Source organism: Thermobia domestica, chromosome 3 (genome assembly GCF_964235325.1).
Source record: "Thermobia domestica chromosome 3, izTheDome1.hap1.1, whole genome shotgun sequence".
In the NCBI taxonomy this organism is placed as follows: domain Eukaryota; kingdom Metazoa; phylum Arthropoda; class Insecta; order Zygentoma; family Lepismatidae; genus Thermobia; species Thermobia domestica.
This window is the reverse complement of record NC_137456.1, coordinates 40,877,484-40,896,603: the sequence shown is the minus strand read 5'-3', so window position 1 is coordinate 40,896,603 and position 19,120 is coordinate 40,877,484. Positions and strand designations below refer to the sequence as shown.

The window sequence follows — 19,120 nt, the reverse complement described above, 5'->3', positions numbered from 1 at the left end:
CAGATGACAGAACTAATAAGCTTTTGTTTTTTCTTAGGTTCGGGCCTGAAAACGTTTCTTTCATCTTTCTCGATCTTCAGAGAAGGAGAATAAATACTTAGCGAATATGTCCATGCAATATGAAATAACACCCATATTAGAGAAGAGTTTTCTTATTATTCTAAAAAAGTTCAATATTAAAAATCTTAAATCTTCAATTGCTCCGACATTCAACACGCGTACTTACACGATGCAGAGGAGCAACATGATACCTTTTGAGTTTATAGAACATTATTTACCACTAAGTTACTCATTTCACTTCCTAGTTAGCTGCACCTACTTCTTTTAGCTGAGCCCTCCAGCAGAAATTATAATCTGCGTCCCTTACATTAATACATTTTTGTTAATAACTACCGATATTTCGATATATCAATCAATATTTTCTAATATCGAAACATCGGCGTCAAAAATATTATTGATCGATACATAAGAATTTTCGATATATTTTGATATTTCGATGATAGGATACCAGTTACTGCACCCGAGTCTTCGATCCGCTGTACTTTATAGGCTAAAATCATACTTAATGAAGAGCTCTAATTGTTTACCTTTTAAGTCTGCCCACCAACTAACCTGTGATTACACGAACACTAACGCTCAAATCTAAATATAGTTACGACCCTTGTCCTATTATAAAATATAGTAAAGTTCCTCTAATCCGGGCTAGATGATACTAGACCCTGTCTGGATCACTGAAAGTCCAGTTTAAACGGAATTTGTCTTAAAATGCACGTAATACAAGTTTTAGATAGGTAATAGGCCTATCATAATTTTAATTTAAACCTCGTTTATTTATTTATTTATTTATTTATTTTTTTTAACGTGCATCTGTTTTCTAAACTGTCTGTGCTAACCATTTTGATACAAAAATAGTTTTTTTGTTTTTTCCTTTCGTAACTGAGAGCGTCAAAAATTTCATAGTACAAGAGTAAACCCTGCTGTTTGACTATTCCGTCCGAGGTAACTGGATGTCCAGATAAGTGGGATCCGGATTGGCGGGACTTCTAAATTGAAACACACTTTTTAAGCTCCACTTGAATTCGTCGCAATAGGTTTTAAATTTTTTAATTGCCAGGACGCTAGTGACATCTACTGGCGTCAGGCAAGCAGACAGCAACACCCATTAGCGTGACTGTTTACTATTTGGAATTGGCGTGACGCACTGACATATTTGTTTTCTTATAAATATAAATTTTCTATATTGATATTTCAATATATCGATCTAGTTTCGATAGTTTATTGACTTGCGACAACCAAATTTTGATATAGCACAGTGCTAACCCACTCTTTTACCTACTGAATGATTTATTACAGTATCCAAGCATAAAGAGCAGTGTTACTACTTACCTCTTTAGACGTTTCGACTAAAAGAGGAATTTTATCCTTCAGCACCAAGAATCTTGTTTCAGCATCTGGCAAGTTATCTGCACGGTACAAACTGGAAGATAATGTTAGAATTATCAAAGCTGATTTGAATTCTTACAAAGGAGGTTTACAATCGAGATCCCCACGCGCGCTAGCACCGGTCCTCCCTCTACCGACGGTCAGCTCCAACTGCCTGTTCTCCACCCGGCTCCCAGGTTTTGTTTTCCTGGTAGCCAGATGGCGTCTTCCGATTGGCCGAGGGTAGTTGGAGGATCGAGCTCAACGCTCGTTAGGCTTTATCTGCTGAGTTATACAAAACGTATGCAACTGAAATAAGATAGAACCTTCTTCATTTTTTCTTTATAAGCAGTACACTACTGCTTGATTATCACAACATATAATCACAGAGCTGGATAATATAAAATGGAAGCCATGGCTGCAGCTAAAAATTCCATCAAAAAACTGGCAAACAACGAAGTGCTTGCCACCGAAAGAGAACCTCATCTTCAGAACTGACTACCGCTAGTCCCGTGGGTGTAGCATCAAAATAAACAAGTGAAGATGTTGAAGCCCAAGTATGAGTTGAGGTAGCCTTGACAGTGTATAGAGCAGACAAAACATAATAATACAATATGTTGTGTAAAACCCTATATGCTAATGGAAACGTTATACTAGAAACTGGGGTAACCCATACAATATATCCGGCTAGAACCTGTCTCGCACGCTTTGATCTTAATAACAAAGGAAAAGGACATGGCCGTGTGATGTCTAAGTATGTTCGATGTACTGACAACAAATTATTGGTAAAATCTACATTAATGTCTAAATAAGTTAGCTGTTTGGGTCGGCAACAATGCTGATTTGAAAACATTAATAGAAATAGTAATAGAGGCTAAAATTGCCAAGGCTTCAATAAAATATCATCGTAATACAAGATAAATTTGATGAGGTGTGCAACATAGTATTGTAGTTCTAAAAGAGTGAACCGTTGCTTGATAAACGATAAAGCCCAGTTTAGGGCAAACATGTGAAACGATAGAATGTCAGCACATTTTATGCTAAAAAAATTGGGTGTGTACAAAGCCAAAGGAACATGGTAGAATCCTTGATTAAGATAAATTTTTAACAAAAAATCGTCTGGCGTGGATATACCTGCTGTGTTGCACGAGGCAGGGCAACATGGGAGACGTGTTTTTAAAAACGAGTGCAAAAAATGGAAACCGAATAAAGCACATGATCCACTTCTTCCACAATATCAGCATCTTCCAATTGTAGAATAACTGGAAGGTGTTATTCTTGAGTGTCTAAATCGAATGGTATACTTGAGTATCTGGTAACATTAGTTACACTTCACGAAGATCTACAGTCGATTAGATGAAGATGAAGTACTGGTAACAGTGGCTACAGCCCAGAGAGATCTATAGTAGATCAGATGAAGATACAGCATTAGTAACATTAGCTACAGCCCACGAGTTGAAGATGAAGCTACAGTAACTGCCTAAAACCGAAGATCTATGATAGATTAGATGAACGTACGGCACTGGTAACATTGACTACAGTCTACGAAGAATTAATGTCTATCACATGAAGATGAAGTATTGGTAACATTAGCTGTAGCCCACGAAGAGCTATGATAGATCTGAAGAAGAACTAATAACATTTGCTACACCTCACGAAAATTATGGTCAATCAGATGAAGATGAAACAAGTTTTGTGATATGGCAAGATAAAGCAACTATGTGATATAGTTAGCTCGTTGCCTTCCAGTGCCATGATTTCTCGTCTTCTAGAGTGTAGTTTGACATTTCTTAGTTTAAACAACTTCCTATCAATTCTTCATGCTCTTCAGCACCAAAAATCCTGGCTTCCAACCGGGAATTGAATTCCTCTACTAACCATTACAAGGAAAACATTACCACTGTATAAGTTGCCAAACTGAAAGTTACCAAACATCTGAAGTTAAAATCGTTGCAAGTTTCAATCGTCAGTATTTTGCAGAGATAGCTAGGGGTATAACTGACGCAAAGATAGGCTGTGTTTCTGTAAAAAGAGTATAAGTGGCATATGTCTTCTTATTGCATATTATCATTATAATCATTATAACTTTGTAACGTGCATAAAAGGGATAACTACCACTTACCTCTTTTCACTTAACTTTATTTCCTCCTCCTCCTCCTCCTCCTCCTCATCATCATCTAACGATGCCCCAGAAATGTTTGGTTGCTTGCTTCACGCTGAACTAACTAACTCTATGGCCTATGGAACCCAGAGGTTTAATGCCGCGTTCACAAAAGCTCCCCATTGACTTCTATACTTAGCCAACTGGATCCAGTTTCTACTTTGTATTCCTATTTCTGCGACATCCATCTTAATATTGTCCTCCCATCTGCGCCTAGGTCTTCCTAATGGTCGTTTTCCGATTGGTCTTCCAGTTAAGACTTTGAAAGCGTTCCTACTTTCTTCTCTCCTGGCTACATGACCTGCACACCTGAGCCTCCTAGACTTGATGACCCTAACAATGGTAAACCGTATAAAGTATGTTAACTCCTAGTTATGAAGTTTCCGCCATTTCCTACTCCCGTTCATCTTGGGTACGAATATTCGTCTCAGGACTTTGTTCTCAAATTCTTTGTCTACGTTCTTCCCTTAGAGTACGTGACCATGTCTCGCAACCATACAGAACAACAGGAATGATTATCGTTTTATATATTTTAAGCTTCAAATGCCTCGACAGAATTCGCGACAAAAAAATTTGAACTGAATAATAACACAAATTCCCAGCTTTTAGTCGACATTTAATTTCTTCGGGAATATGGTTTTCGTCTGTTAATATTGATCCTAGATATTTGAAAGTATCCATTTTATCAAAAGTATAATTCGACATTTTAACGCATCCATAGTTTCCCGTATTGCAATCCCAACGAATTTCCATGTATTTAGTTTTCTCTACATTTATTTCTAAACCCATGTCCCTGCAAGGATTTAATAAGACCTCTGCATTCTTTCTGTTGTTCTCCTATCACCCCCTATTAAATTTACATCATCAGCATACGCCATAACCTGGTAAATATGTTGAAGGATATGCACAATACAGGTGGTAATACACTTTTGTCCACGGTAGTACAATCTTATTTTTTCCTGTTTACATTTGTTTTATTTCGCTCACTTTTGTATCTTTATAGCTACTATGTAAAGAGCATTCCTGTTGGTAAATGCAGATTGTCAATAACAATTGCAGTTCAGTAGTTTCTTTGCACTATTGTACCAGATAACCATGCATTTGGTCTTAAAAAAAAAAAAAAAAAAAAAAAAAAAAAAAACGTGTTAGGCAAAAAGGAGATAGCTACACTAAAAAATGGTTAAAATGTACCCGGAAGGTATCTACTACATAAGTTTCTCTTTTTTTTTTTTTCAAATTTGTGTAATTTTGTCAATAACAACTGTAGTTCAGTAGATTCTGTGCATTATTATACCAGATAACGATGCATTTGGCCTAAACAAAGACGTTATGCAAAAGGAGGTAACTACACAGACAATTTAGAAAAACAAATCTAGCCGCGAGGTATGAGGCAAAACTTTTTTTTTTTTTTTTTTTTTACCCCTTTTTCTGTATCATCTATATAAGTTTACAGTTATGTTCCAAACATAATTTGGAAATGAGCAATGTATATAGAAGTCAACCTATTCTGCCTTCTGAAAAAATTATAATTTGTCAGTTATCCCCTTTTTGCAAAATAGTGACGATACGTTAAGAAATAATAAATAAAGCTTACCTGTACGCTTGATGAAGAGACGTCGTACACGGTCGATTGAGTACAATCTCATACTTTTCGTTCATGGGACCGTAGAGGACAATAGCTTCCTCTCGATGATAAACTGGATATTTGCAATAATCATCCTGCTTCACTTCTAACACTTTATCTCGATTCTGTTCGTCACTCAGGTGGCGCATTAACGATGAAGCAACACCTATGATCCACGACATGTCGGGTCTCCTATGGTTTAAAAACAAATAGTCATGGTGAAAATCAGAACACAAATCAAGGGATCTTATCACCCTGAAATGTGTATAGCAAAATACAAATTCTCAGTAAAACATACAGACTGATCTTACAAAGTACACAAGAGAATGTTCTTACTTAATACTTTCTCCCTACAACAGTTAAATAAAATGAAATCTCTAATTTAACTCCGAAGAAATACAGATGTGTAAGAATGATAGTGATGGAAGAGCTGGCAGAATGAGAATTGAGAGAAAAGGAAGATCCCAAGAAAATTCATCAACACATGTCCACAACTAAATGAGTTGAGTTGATTGTGAGTTTAACGTCCCGTTCAACAGTGAGGCTATACGAGACATGGACCTACTGATTAACGTGGAATCCGAACCACATGAGCTCCCGCCGGGAATCGAACCCGAGTCTCCGACGCGAAAGGTGTGTATGCTAACCGCTTAGCCATGAGGGAGCCCTCCACAACTGAATGAAATTGTAACTTAAAAAGATGAAACTGATTTACAGGGTGATTATAAATGATCAATCGGCTTTAAAAGGCCTGAATTAACACGTTAGCTATCATGTGGGTCCGGTTGTATCCACTGGAGTGGTCTAAAAACATGTCCTCGCAGGTCCGATCGGACTCACAATTTCTAATTCGTCGAGTTGGCGTTAGAGTACTTGTATTGTAAATTGCCGTCTTTCGTGTTAATGAACTGTAGTGCTTCTATCACACACAATATAGGAGATTTACGCTGTAGGTTTTGTTGTTAGATGTTGCTGACTAATGCCGCTAGGGGCGCTGTATATCAAGAAACAAGTATTTGCTGTTTCTGTAGGGCCAATCGGATCTACATGTTGCTTTTTGAATGGTATGTTAAAAGTTTAATAATAATAAAAGTTCTTTATTCTAACTTCTTTTGACAAGATCCCACTGTTGTGAAATCCCTATTTGCTGAATTTTTAGAAAGGTTTAGGTCACTATACTGTTATCAGTAATGAGATCAAGTTCTGCGCAGATTTCTTCGTTTTTCATTGCACAAAAATCTACAATTAGCACTAAAAGCAAGAGGAATTCATCCACACTTCTCACACAAAGCTAGCTTGCACATGTAATTTTGAACAAATGACTATCAAAGAGAGTTGCCAGTTCAACAGTAATTTATCCCCTTTCCCATAAACAAAAAACATACACGTTGGTCCGATCGGACCCCAACTTTCATGCGCGTGGATTCTATACCTTGCCTTAGATTATGTTTCAACATTAACCTTATGTTAAAAAAAAAATATAAGAACAAAATAAGAAAGAATGTAAGTGCGTTTGGGACTCTACCTGGGGAACAACAAAATTCACTCTTGGCAGCTAACGTGTTAACAAAAATGTATAGTGAATTCAGAAATTCGCTTCGGAGTGGATTATTGCTAAGAGATTTAAAGTAACACTCCACTACAGTAAATGTTGACAATGGTTTTAATTGTGCCTGAGTGAGCAGGTCAATCCGATAAACTGTATATACCTTATATGTGACAGCGTCCTTCAATACTCCAATAGTTTTAGGTCGATACTAATACTGTTGAATCACTTTTCAATGAATAGTATTTCACATACTCTCTCAACTTATCACCCGCACGACATGTGTTTAACAAAAAAACACTTGTTGCATCTCTCTTTAGCATTGTAACATACACACGCAATGCTGACTTTGATGACCTTTGAGCAAAACAACTGGTTACAAAGTAACGCGAACCGTCCTTAAGTCTCTATTAAGTTGAACGAATCTAGCTTTGTATCATAAGTCTGTGTCGGACATATTTTTGAATACGTAATCCTTCCTAAACAACTTATATAGGGTCGTTTCATGAAACCAACGTCAGCGTGTTTCAATTTACAAATATTATGAATCATGGTACACACAAACTATTATTATTATCTCAACTGACTGCCCTTTGGCGCGGAAGACCTGGGGTCGATTTCTGGTGGGAGCTCATGTGGTTCGGCGAATCCAACGTTAAGCTATACGTGTACGTCTCATATAGCCACACTACTGAACAACACGGTAACTCAAATCTAATCAACCAACTGCGGCACCAAGCCGTCACTTTCGGGTAGCTATCCTATAGTTCCAGCTGGGCCTTGCCACACACATTGCAAGAAAGTACAATATAAGCGACGCGAAACATGAAGGTAATTACAAAAAGCTTGACAAAAGAGAATTACAGTGGATCAAATATAGCATTCCCACTCAACAAAAAGAAACAATAGAAAAGCATGAAGTGGCATGAGATGCTTATAATGCATCTCGTCAAATTGAAGTTGCAGTTACGCCAGGTATAGTCTGCTATCTTTGTTCAAAGAGAATGCTCCAATCATCACCATAATGAAACACGACATGAACATTTTAATAAGTATTACGGAAAGTTACAAAGGATGTGGCAATAACTACTGAAATAATCTTAATATTTAAACTGGTGATCTCCTCAAATTCATCTGTGCCAAGTGTGGTATTGTTACATCGCCCATTGCAAATCCTTTGCAGGTGTCTATTTCATTAGTTTGTATCCCAACGCTGATTATGAAAGTAGTTCGGGGACGTTGGCGTGTAACGTTATTTTTAAATTGTTAAACATAGTTAAATATGTATTATAATAGTAATGTCATTGTTATTTCCTAATTAATGCACACTATAGATTACATATTCTATATCAAAATTAAGTACTAACCCTGTATACAACATAATGTATTACATTTAGATGATTTAAACCCTTTCTGGAATTTTCTTCAGTAACTTTCCTTACGCTGTTGAGCTTATTCTTGGATGTTGATCCGCATGGGGGACACTCTTGAACCACCAAAAGTATAAAGAAAAACGCATAAATTTTTGCATAGTTTGTACAAAAAGTTACAGAAGAAAATTCCAAAGAGGGTTGTAATAATTTAATATAATACATTATTTGGGATACAGGGTTAGTACTTAGTTTTAATTTATTATTACTTGGTTTGTGTTGGGGGAAGAGATTAGGAGGCTTATCCCCTCAATGCCTTAACTACCTGTCATCGATATCTACTGTTTCAAATTCTCCTTGTACTTTTGAGTGTTTTCATGCTGAGTGAATACACACTTCAAAGAGAGTAACTTTTTAGTAGTTTGTCTTTCATTAACTCTTCGTGTTAAAAGAAATTCAACATAATGTTAATTTTGGTGATCATTTATTGATTTGTATGGTTTCCCTCAACCTACTGCGACTGCTTTTCCTCTCGCGTTAAGACGTATTTTCGAGATAGTGTGTTTTGTCTTGGTAGTGATAGCACTTTGCTCTGATGATTCTGGTTTTAAAGCATTGTGATGGGTTAATGAAGTATTGTAGTTATCCGATGTGTCTATGTTATCTGTGTGACGTGATGGCTGTGTGAATTACTCGGTCACGGGACGCGGTGGCTCAGTGGTAGAGCGTTCACTTCTGGTGCACAGAGTCCTTGGTTCGATCCCAGTTCGTGCCAAGTAAACTCCGTGGTGGACAAACACCGTTTGTGGGTTGTCCCGTTTCCTCCCACTTCATTCTTTTCACCGTTTCATTCACTTCTTATCATCACGTTCTTCTTTAGCGTAACCGGCATAACCCCGGGACACAAAACTTAAAGATTTCATTTCATTTTCGGTCACGGGCTACGATTAGTACGTATTTTTCTTTTACCGATTGTCGATTTTTAAAATTTTTGTTGTTTAATTTTAACGTGAGTTTAAACGTATTATTATTATTATTATTATTATTTGTATTTTGAAATAATAGTATTTTATTTGTATCTTTTGAAGATCGGTGAGAATAAAAGCAGCAAAAGCTACGTCATAGCCGTGTTACAACCTTTTGCATTGCACTTGGAATCAGTTCGTTTCTTTTTTCATAATTTCTTTCCTTTCTTCTTTCAATTTCAACAATTTTCTTTTGGAAAATATAATTAAATTATCACTGTTTCACTATTTAGATAACCGTGTGAAGTTTTATTTATTCCGGCAGGATGCCTCCTTGCAGGAATAAATTAAGATAATTAGTAACAGAATTACAATTTTTCAACATTTTTTATTTCGAGTCATGTTCTTACACTTTGCCTAAACACAATTTTCTCCACTTTCCTTTACTATACTTGTGTAACTCTATGCATACTATACGCAGTAGATACTGTTCCTTTTGCTTTGATTCAATACAGATTGTAGACTCCAGACCTACACCCATAGATTACATTGATTCCAATAAACGTGAAAATGATTAAAGTACAAAGGTAACTGTGTTGACATTATTTAACTTTATATTTATTTGAAGTCTTAAGAATGAGGGAACACTTTGCCTGTCTCACAATCCCAATTAAATTGGGATCTAGTGCAGAATAGTCTACGGACGCACCCCTGCTGGCTCCTGTCTTGACTCGGTTACACAGCACTTGTGTTTTTCAATCATATCTAGCGTAAGTTGGTTAATGTCCATTGCACAATAATTCTTACGGTGTACGTAAAATGAAGCCCTATAAACAGAATCTGTAAAGAGGAATCAAAGGCGTTAACTGCCGCAGATGGCGGCCACGAAATGCAAAATTTACGGAGAAATGAACAGAGTCAGACGAAATGTTATCATGAGAGAAACTGGAAAGGTAATAAGGGTCATCAGCAGTGGCGTATTTACGATTTTGTTTCGGGGAGGGCTTTGCTGACTTTTGGGGGGGGGGGGGGGGGAAATTTGCCTGAAAATGTGAAAATTCTGCAAGATATTTCATATACTTTACTATAGTAAGTAAGATTTCGGGGGGGGGGGGCTTAAGCCCGGAAGCCCTCCCCCCTAAATACGCCACTGGTCATCAGTGTAGATTGATTAATAGGGGAGAATACCGAAATTAACTTCTGGTCTATACAAGTTCGTGGATTGATGAGAAATGAGGTGAACAGGCAGTAGAGCATAGTATGACACACTTTAAAACCCACCATGTTATTAAGTAACGTACGATGGTTATGTTGCTGCAATGGAGGGAAATACATCAATGTAAACTGGAAACTAGCAAGAAAGAAGTTGCATCTGAGATAAATGGAGTAAAATGGGGCAAAATTTGGGGATATCCCATGTTCTGGGAGCATACATTTGTAAAATCCACAGAAGAAATTTTGCAATAGGACTAAAAGTAATAAAAAATTATCGGTACTCTATTACATACCACATAATACTAAAAGTGATTATGCAAGTGTCGCAAGGTTTTGCGACACACAATGCATGTTTTATGTCATATGAAGTGTTCTTTCACTTATTATACGTATACCCACCATCGCTGACGCACCTGTCCCTACGGACTCAGCCTCTCATTGCCATTCGGACACCCTGCTTGCTTGGTCCTGCCCTGACTCGGTTAGATAGCATTTGTTTTTAGTGACCACCTAGCACAAGTTGGTTCGCGCATAATGTACTGTATTTCTTCTACCACACATCCACACACTGTATTTATACTCACGCCCTCGTGAAGTTAATCTGAATCTATTAATAAAGCTCCTCCTCCAAGAAACACTTTTTAAGGCAGTAAGAGTACATGTGATGCTGCAAGAAATTCATTTTTCATAAATATAAGTAGAAGTACTTCCGCATGCGTTTTGTAAGTTTTAATGTCCTAGTGACATGATTTTGATAGGGGACTGCAACCCCAAATGCCCCCTGAAACACGCAACAAGGAAGGATGATATCATTCACACATTTTCTGCGGCAGTTTCGAAACTATAAGCTCCATCACAGTAAAGAAGGTAAGGATTCAGTTTTAGCAATCTCTGAGTAGTGTGTAGTTTACAACACTTAACAGTTCGAAGACAGTAATGCTATATACATGTATACGGATGCAGGAAAGAGCAAAGGATGGTGAAAATACGAAATATTCGTGATTAACAGTGAATGGTGAAGGCTTGAAATGAAACTGGTATTGTAGGAAAAGTATTTTGAAGAACAGATTAGTAGTAACACAACGTTGAAAACAGGTTCATGTGGGTCTTATCCTGAGCTGCTATCTACAGCAGTTTACCGAATCAACGTCCACACCTCCAAAATAGAGCAGATTTACTGAAACAGAAGTATGGAATTAATATATGTATTGATCCATACAAATTTCCATTAAATAAAACAGGTGAAGTATACAGTGTCGAAATACTACTGTCATTTACTATCAAATCAATTGCCTGAAGAAATTTGATCCTTTTAAATATGGCTTTCTATGTAGTGTTCAATTTTATCTGCAAATTTTGTTAAATGTGATGTACTTAAAGTTATTCTGTACCAAAGTTGATTTGTGTATTTTGCACACATACGGCGTAAATTAAATGCGTATTTATCTCCATTACAAAACACATCAGTTGGCACGCATACTATCAATCTATACGTAATTATTTGGACATGCGCCAGGGTAACAACAATCCAGAAAGTCTTAGGAAATCATTTGAAGGAAAAATGTTTCTTTTCAATTTGACATTATTTTCACCTGCGCCTAAACTCACCAAACGTCAACAATAATTATTACTGAGTCATGCACACATAACAATGCCTTATTTACTATTAGTGTTTATGATATGTATTTAATGTTATTGTCTTATAACTAAACTCATTCGTCGTCTGTTTTGCAAATCAGACAACTGCTCACAAAAAATTCAATTTAACTCACGGAATTTACCTTTCCTTATCTATCCGGCAAATTTCTTCTTCCTCACTTCCAGTGTGACCACCCAGCAAAACTATTTCGTACTAACTTATGCAGAAAAAAAGTACTAGATTTGGGGGAAAAGTACTAAAATTTTTATCTGCTCCCGTTTCACCCTTTTTACGATATTAATATCTTATTAGAAGTTTTCTGGTAGCTTCTCCTCCCCTGTAGGTGAGGGAGTGACCCCACATTCTTAAAAGACTCCCTACTTTATTTTTTTTACAGTCAAAATTCGATACAAACCGTGCAAACCACTTACACCCACACAATTTTGATTTTACAACCCCAAACTAAAAATCCTGGCGGAATCCCTGCTTAATTGTCGTATTAGTACTCATTGTAAAACCACTAAAGTAACACAAGTATGACAAATATAGAGGATGTCGGAAGAAAACAAGAAATGTCGTAAAATGGGCTAATTGAGGAAATCGAGTTTTAATTCCTTAATTAGCCTACTGTTTAAACCGATCACCAAATATATAATATAGTTTACTGTGGTCATTTATTAGTTTTAACCCTTCGTTCTTTGACACTTTTGTACGAGAAAAAAAGTCACCAGGAACAGTGAAATTTTCGTACATTGCCAAATTTTCATGAGATTCGTTTTTTCTCTCTCTAATGCATTTATGAGAAAAGAAGAGGAAGTGACAAGTATTAGATTTGTTGGTGAAGTACTAGAATACTAAAATATTATAAAAGGTACTAGATCTAGTACGAGAGTACTAGCGGTGGTTACACTGCTCACTTCTAGTGATGGGCAGTGTTGCCAACAACCTCTGAAGAAAATAAGCTAGATTGTCTTAAGAAATAAGCTTTTTTACGCAAAAAATGGCTAGATTTTGAACTGCTAGCCTATAACCCGCATTGTAGATTTTAAACCCCCTTTTTGTGTGTAGGACTTTAAGTGAGTTATAGTAAAATATGAAATGTAGAATTTTATTCGCAGAAGATTAACAAGCAACATACATGACTAAGTTACACTAAAATCCATCAACTCATCTGATTTGTGAAAATCAACAGCCATACTATCAGTTTAATTGAAATAAGTCAAAATCGATAACATCGCAGGCTCTGGAACTGGATGCACCATCGTTGGATTAGCCTGCTATTGTCCGAATTTATTAGCCGTGTTTATATAGCCTGCTATTGTCCGAATTTTCAGTAGTACTTCTTTCGGCAGATCCAGGAACGGCGCCATGTTCTACTGTCTAATTGGGCTTCCCCTGTCTCCATCAGATCCTGAGTCGCCCCCGGATCAGAAGATAACACACATCTGTTTTGGTAACTATACCCGATGTTGTGACGTCTAGTGCACCTCATTTCCATTCATCTCATCCACCTTAATTTATGATTATGGTTAAAGGTCATAATGTGCACCCTTTTCTACAGTATATGCTTATTTAATCTAATAAATTAATGTCTCCCCACTGTATTTATGATTGTGTATAAACTGATGTTGAATAAATGTTAATAAAAATAATAATACCCATCCACACTCTCCTAATCCTCACGATCCCATTAGGCTACTCCACTTCAGGATATAAAGGGCGGTACCATTTGGGCGGGAGCTAGTCGACCGCGACTAGCAAAAAAAAAGAAAAAGAAAAAGAAAGAAAGAAAAGAAAAAGAAAAAGAAAAAGATGTTGAATCGACACACAAGTAACATGCTAAAGTGGTAGTCATTTTGTGTTGTTTCAACACCTCATTTTTTGCTGTGTATGCGTTTCGCTGACTGTATTGAATCATTTGATGGATGTCTGTCTCTAGATGTAGACGGTATTCGTTGACTTCCCCAAGAAAAGTGCCGAATGCGATTAGAAGATGAAATGGATGCCGTTTGTGCAAGTGCAGAGCTTGGATTTGCAAGAAGTGTGGGAGGTAACCCGGAATGTCGTCCTAGAATCAATTGTTCATTAGTGTTGGCAGAGTCCGCCATCGTAATAAGGTAGCCAAGGGCCGAAGCCCAAATGAAGATGAAAGTGAAGTAAAAGATGATGAGATGAGATGAGGTTCAAAAAGTAAGTTGCCCTTCGAAAGTAAGAACTTCCGTCAATCCTCTAAGTGTTGTAAGTGTGGTTTGCTCCCAAATGTGTATTACAATACTTGATCCTTGCTGGCACACTAACTAGCACAAGAGAGGTTAGGCTTCTTGATTCAGTATGAAATGCAAATAATAATAATAATAATAATAATAATAATAATAATAATAATAATAATAATAATAATAATAATAATAATAATAATAATAGTAATAATAATAATAATAATATAAATAAATACATACATATTATAAATAGTCTAAAGTTATTTTACTTACAATAACAGTTGTGATGAAAAACTCAGGAGAGAAAGATTTAGTTGTAAATAGTTGTAAAAAATAATTGTTTGACATTTATTTATTACTAGTTGAATATACCCATGCTTCGCATGGAGACTGTATTTGGAAGTCAACGCCTGTGGGAGTACCAACTCATGCACATCAGTTTACGCAGCTCGCAGTAGAGGGCGCTACCGATAGAGTGCGCCACTGTGTGTGTGGCCAGGGAAGCAAGCACTGGTAGATACGAGGAGCCGATGCGAGGTGTGTGTAACTTCGTTGTGCAAGAGTCGGTAGCAGTGGAAGCACTATTACGGAGATATATTTGGTGTTTCTATTCCTAAATGGACACAATCGAAGCAGCTGAAAAAACGACAGAAGTGGAAGGGACGCAAGAGAAAGGAAAATTATGAACTCTGGCAAAGGATTGTTTGAAGGGGCCCTCACCTTGAGGCCCTAAAATACTGGGAAAACTGTGCGAAAAACACGTTTGTTTTCAGTTTTATTTCTTTTTGACAATGTAGCCATTACTTTCAGTCCCCGAACAAATATATGTTGTACCTAAGGGTATAACAAATTTTTTAACCAAAAAATCAGCTACGTGTATCCCACAATTTTTTTTCTACATTTTTTTTCGAAATTTTCAACACGCAAAAAAATAAAGAAAATACGCATCGATGATTTTGAAAAAAATGCACATTTACAACTAGATAGTATCTACAATCTGTGAAACTTTCAAAATTTTTCGACCACCCCCACCAAAATTTAAAAATATTCAATTTTGAGCATGTATGATACGATAATTCGGTAAGGGGAGGGGTAGGGGTTATTTTTTTTTTTTTGAAGTTAGTTTTAGGTCAAGGGTAACCTTTTGGGTCAATAGCGACCGAATTTGGATTAAGAGCCGACTTCACTATCTTACTAGGAAAGGCCCTATAAAGAAAAAGGCTGAATGTAGGTGAAAAATAAATGTAATAAAAGTTTCACTCTCTTGGGTTATTATTTGCGATTTTTTCAATATGAGCTCATTGTTACATTTTGCACATAAATTTGTCTCTAAATGTATTATTGGGAGCATTACTCCTACTATTCTATCTAATGTAGTACGCGTTTAAACTAGGATAACTTAGATGTAGGATAAATTTTGGATTCTTTCTAGCTTCCGTTAAACTTGTATCTCTAACCCTTTTTCTATCGTGTCCCTTGTTTAAAAATGAATAAAAAAAATATATGTATGCAACGATAGCTCTGGCCCGGTTTTATTTTTAGATACCAGCCTGAAGGCGGTTCTAAGCGTTAGACAGGGATGCTGAATGTCACCCAAATTTATTTAATATATCCCAAATTAAGATGGTTTAAACACACACATCAACGGGAAAGGGGAGAGTAGTAAACAGGAAGAATGATTATGTAAATGAATGTCAAAAATAAAAGTGTATAAATCACGATTGCTCGAAAAGGAGCCCCGATCTACTTCGCTGGCTCCGGGCCCTAGTTTGCCTTACGCCTCCACTGTTCCCACCATACCTCAAATTTCCATAGAGAAACCGCGAATAAAATGTGATAAAATTATTAACAAAATTTTTATATGTCATTTAGTGTTTTTGTCATAGTTACGTTATTTAGCGAATGTAATTTAATTCTTCCGCTTCCGTGTTTTCTCACTGCAACACACAACATAGCAACTTCCCGGCCGGTACGTTTCTTTCTGTAGTTATACTCTGCTCACTAGAAGGAAGCAGTCATTATATTTAATTTTCCAAATGGTGCTTACAAGTAGAGCCAAGTTTGTAAAGCGTGTCTTATAAATACTAAACAAAAAAATATTTGTGTCTTTTCCGAGGGGAAAATATAATCAACATATTAAAATTATTTGTCTAATTGTATTCTTTACTGCCACGCTCACAAAAACTTGAAGAAGATATATTTATTAATATGTGAAAAGAGCCGTTTTTCTTTGGAGAGTGAATAGGAGCCCTTTAATTTTTTTTTTTTTTTTTTTTGAAAGGAGTTTTGGTCGTAGCTGCTCTGGTGGTTCCTAATTCTCCTTGTGATTGAGATATATGGAAAAGGAAGTATGCGTTGTTGCCTAAATATAGGGAATTTTTGTTAACTAGCAACATAGAGTAAAGAAGGACTTTCTACATTGGTAGGAAACGTTGTAGTGAAGCCATATCTTGGTGCTAAATGTGGCATAATTTCAGTATTTTCTCTGGAGACCAGGAAAATAACGAAAATTTTGATGGACCAACCATTGTCAGATTATAGCGATGGATGGAGTAATGAAGCTATGTTATGCTATTGAATTCACAGGAATGTTCAAAAATAAATTCTAGAAGTAAAACCTGACCCTTATTAAACGCTTGCAGGGATATGGGTTTAGAAGTAAATGCAGAGAAAACTAAATAGGCCCTACATGGAAGTGGGTCGGGACCGGAATACAGCAAATTATGGATGCGTTAAAATATTAAATAAAACTTTTGATAAAGTGGATAGTTTCAAATATCTAGGATCAATATTAACAGAGGGAAATCATATTCACAAAGAAATTGAATGTCGACTAAAAGCCAGGAATTCGTGTTATTATTCGGTGCAAAATCTCTTGTTGTCGCGAATTCTGTCGAGGAATCTGAAGCTTAAAATATACAAAACGATAATCATGCCTGTTGTTCTCTATGGTTGCGAAACATGGTCGCTTACTTTGAGGGAAGAACATAGACTGAAAGTATTTGAGAACAAGATCCTGAGACGAATATTCGGACCCAAGAGGAACGGGAATGGGGAATGGCGGAAACTACATAACGAGGAAATACATAATTTATACGGTTTACCCAACATTGTTAGGGTCGTCAAGTATAGGAGGCTTAGGTGGGCGGGTCATGAAGAAAGTAGAAACGCTTTCAAAGTCTTAACTAGAAGACCAATCGGAAAACGACCATTAGGAAGACCTAGGCGCAGATGGGAGGACAATATTAAGATGAATCTCGCAGAGATTGAAATACAAAGTAGAAACTGGATGCAGTTAGCTAAGGATAGAAGTCAATGGAGAGCTTTTGTGAACGCGGCATTGAACCTCCGGGTTCATAGTCCATACAGTTAGTTAGTTAAAACCTGACCCTACCGAAACCCGAGTGCGCGGTTACTTTCAATGTTGTTGTCCCTTCTTATTTTAAAACCTGAGGAGGGAAGGGAAGCGTCATGGCACACCTAGTAATGTACCGCAAAGAAATACTTCAGCACTGTATCGAAAGTAGCATGCATGTTAACCCTTCATAAAATATGAATTTCCCTTCCCCAGTAGCGGCGTAAGGGGGGTGAGCGGTGCCCCGCCTCGGGTCCCACTGTGTGGGGTACCCAGACGGCAGGTAAAAAAAAAAAAATACTTGAATGGCTCCACCGAACAACGTTGCAAGTGACAATAATCCAACTTCACTCAAATCGAAAAGTACGATATGTTGATTATGTATAGGCTTTAAATTTACTTTTTCAGTTTCAAACTATGCCGTTCTATCAAAAAGATGTAACTCACATGGAGAATGTCGTTTGCCATGTTGTTTTGTTAAAATCTCAATGTGACAGAAATTGTCGCTTGCAACGTTGTACGATGTGGCTATTGAATTATCAAAGAACCTTGTTAGAATAAGCCGTCAAGGTTTATAGTTCACACCTTCCCTAAAAGTAAACGCACATAAATATTACATCAAATAACGGATGAAACAACAAAAATATCTCTCTAATAAAGCTAATCATTGCCGGATATCCGTAAAAGCTAAACAACCTATAGATTAGGGCCTCACCTCTGAGGGCTCCCAAAAATTAAAGAAAAAAAAACCATTGTAGGTGAATAATAAATAAAATAAAAGTTTCACTCTCTTGGGGCCCCAAAGAAATTTAAAGGAAAAAATGTATGCGGATTAAAATATGGATAAAATAAAATTTTCACTCTATTCAATAGCCTCAGGGAAATTTAAAGAAAACAAGCTTAGTGTAGATTAAAATACTGTATAATAAAAGAAAAATCAAAGTATGTTGTGTTGTTTACATTCTAAAGTCTTACGATGCAAGTAATAGGGTCCTGTCTGCTAGCCTGCTTCCTAAAATATCACTATTTTATTATTATTATTATTATTTATCAGTTCAAGCAGGCACGTAGCCAGGATTTCGTAATGGGAGGGGGTCCGTAATGAAATACTGTGGTTAGCACACCAGGGGCTCGCTCATTCTAAAGTATTTTACTAGAAACATATATTGGTTCGTTTAGCCAGGATTTCGTAGTGGAGGGTGACAAGAAATTCTGTGGTTATACACCATTGACTTGATCAATCTAAACTATTTTATTGGCAACATACCCAAATCCGTTTAGTAGAACAATAAAATGGGGATATATTAGTATTTTAATAACAAGCTATGAAGAAATCTCGAGTAAAATATATTTTTAAAAAACATTGAAAAACAGTCTTCCGAGGTTATTCGAACTCTTCTTGTTGTCTTCTGTTTCTTATTCGTTTAATGCCGTCAATGATAGCAACGAGATCTCTTTCGGCAGTTATGACATCCTATCCTATAAAATTGATTCGTCTTCCCGTAAAATTGAAAATTTCTTTAAGAAGTGTAACTGGAATCTATGTTGCAGGCTCATATTATTGCTGATTGTGGGCATATTTCTTAAGTTCTATCTCAGATTCTATC

At 36.6% G+C, this 19,120-nt stretch overlaps 1 protein-coding gene across 1 annotated transcript in view; it reads right to left on the bottom strand.

Annotated features, from left to right (window-relative positions):
• Positions 1–12,140, bottom strand: part of iPLA2-VIA (calcium-independent phospholipase A2 VIA) — a gene marked incomplete in the record, with an annotated part of 55,442 nt that extends 43,302 nt beyond the window's left edge. Inside the window, 3 exon segments of the mRNA XM_081750706.1 lie at positions 1,387–1,477; positions 5,178–5,399; positions 12,085–12,140. Coding sequence (XP_081606832.1) covers positions 1,387–1,477; positions 5,178–5,389 — 303 coding nt within the window.
• Between the last annotated feature and the right edge of the window lie 6,980 nt (positions 12,141–19,120).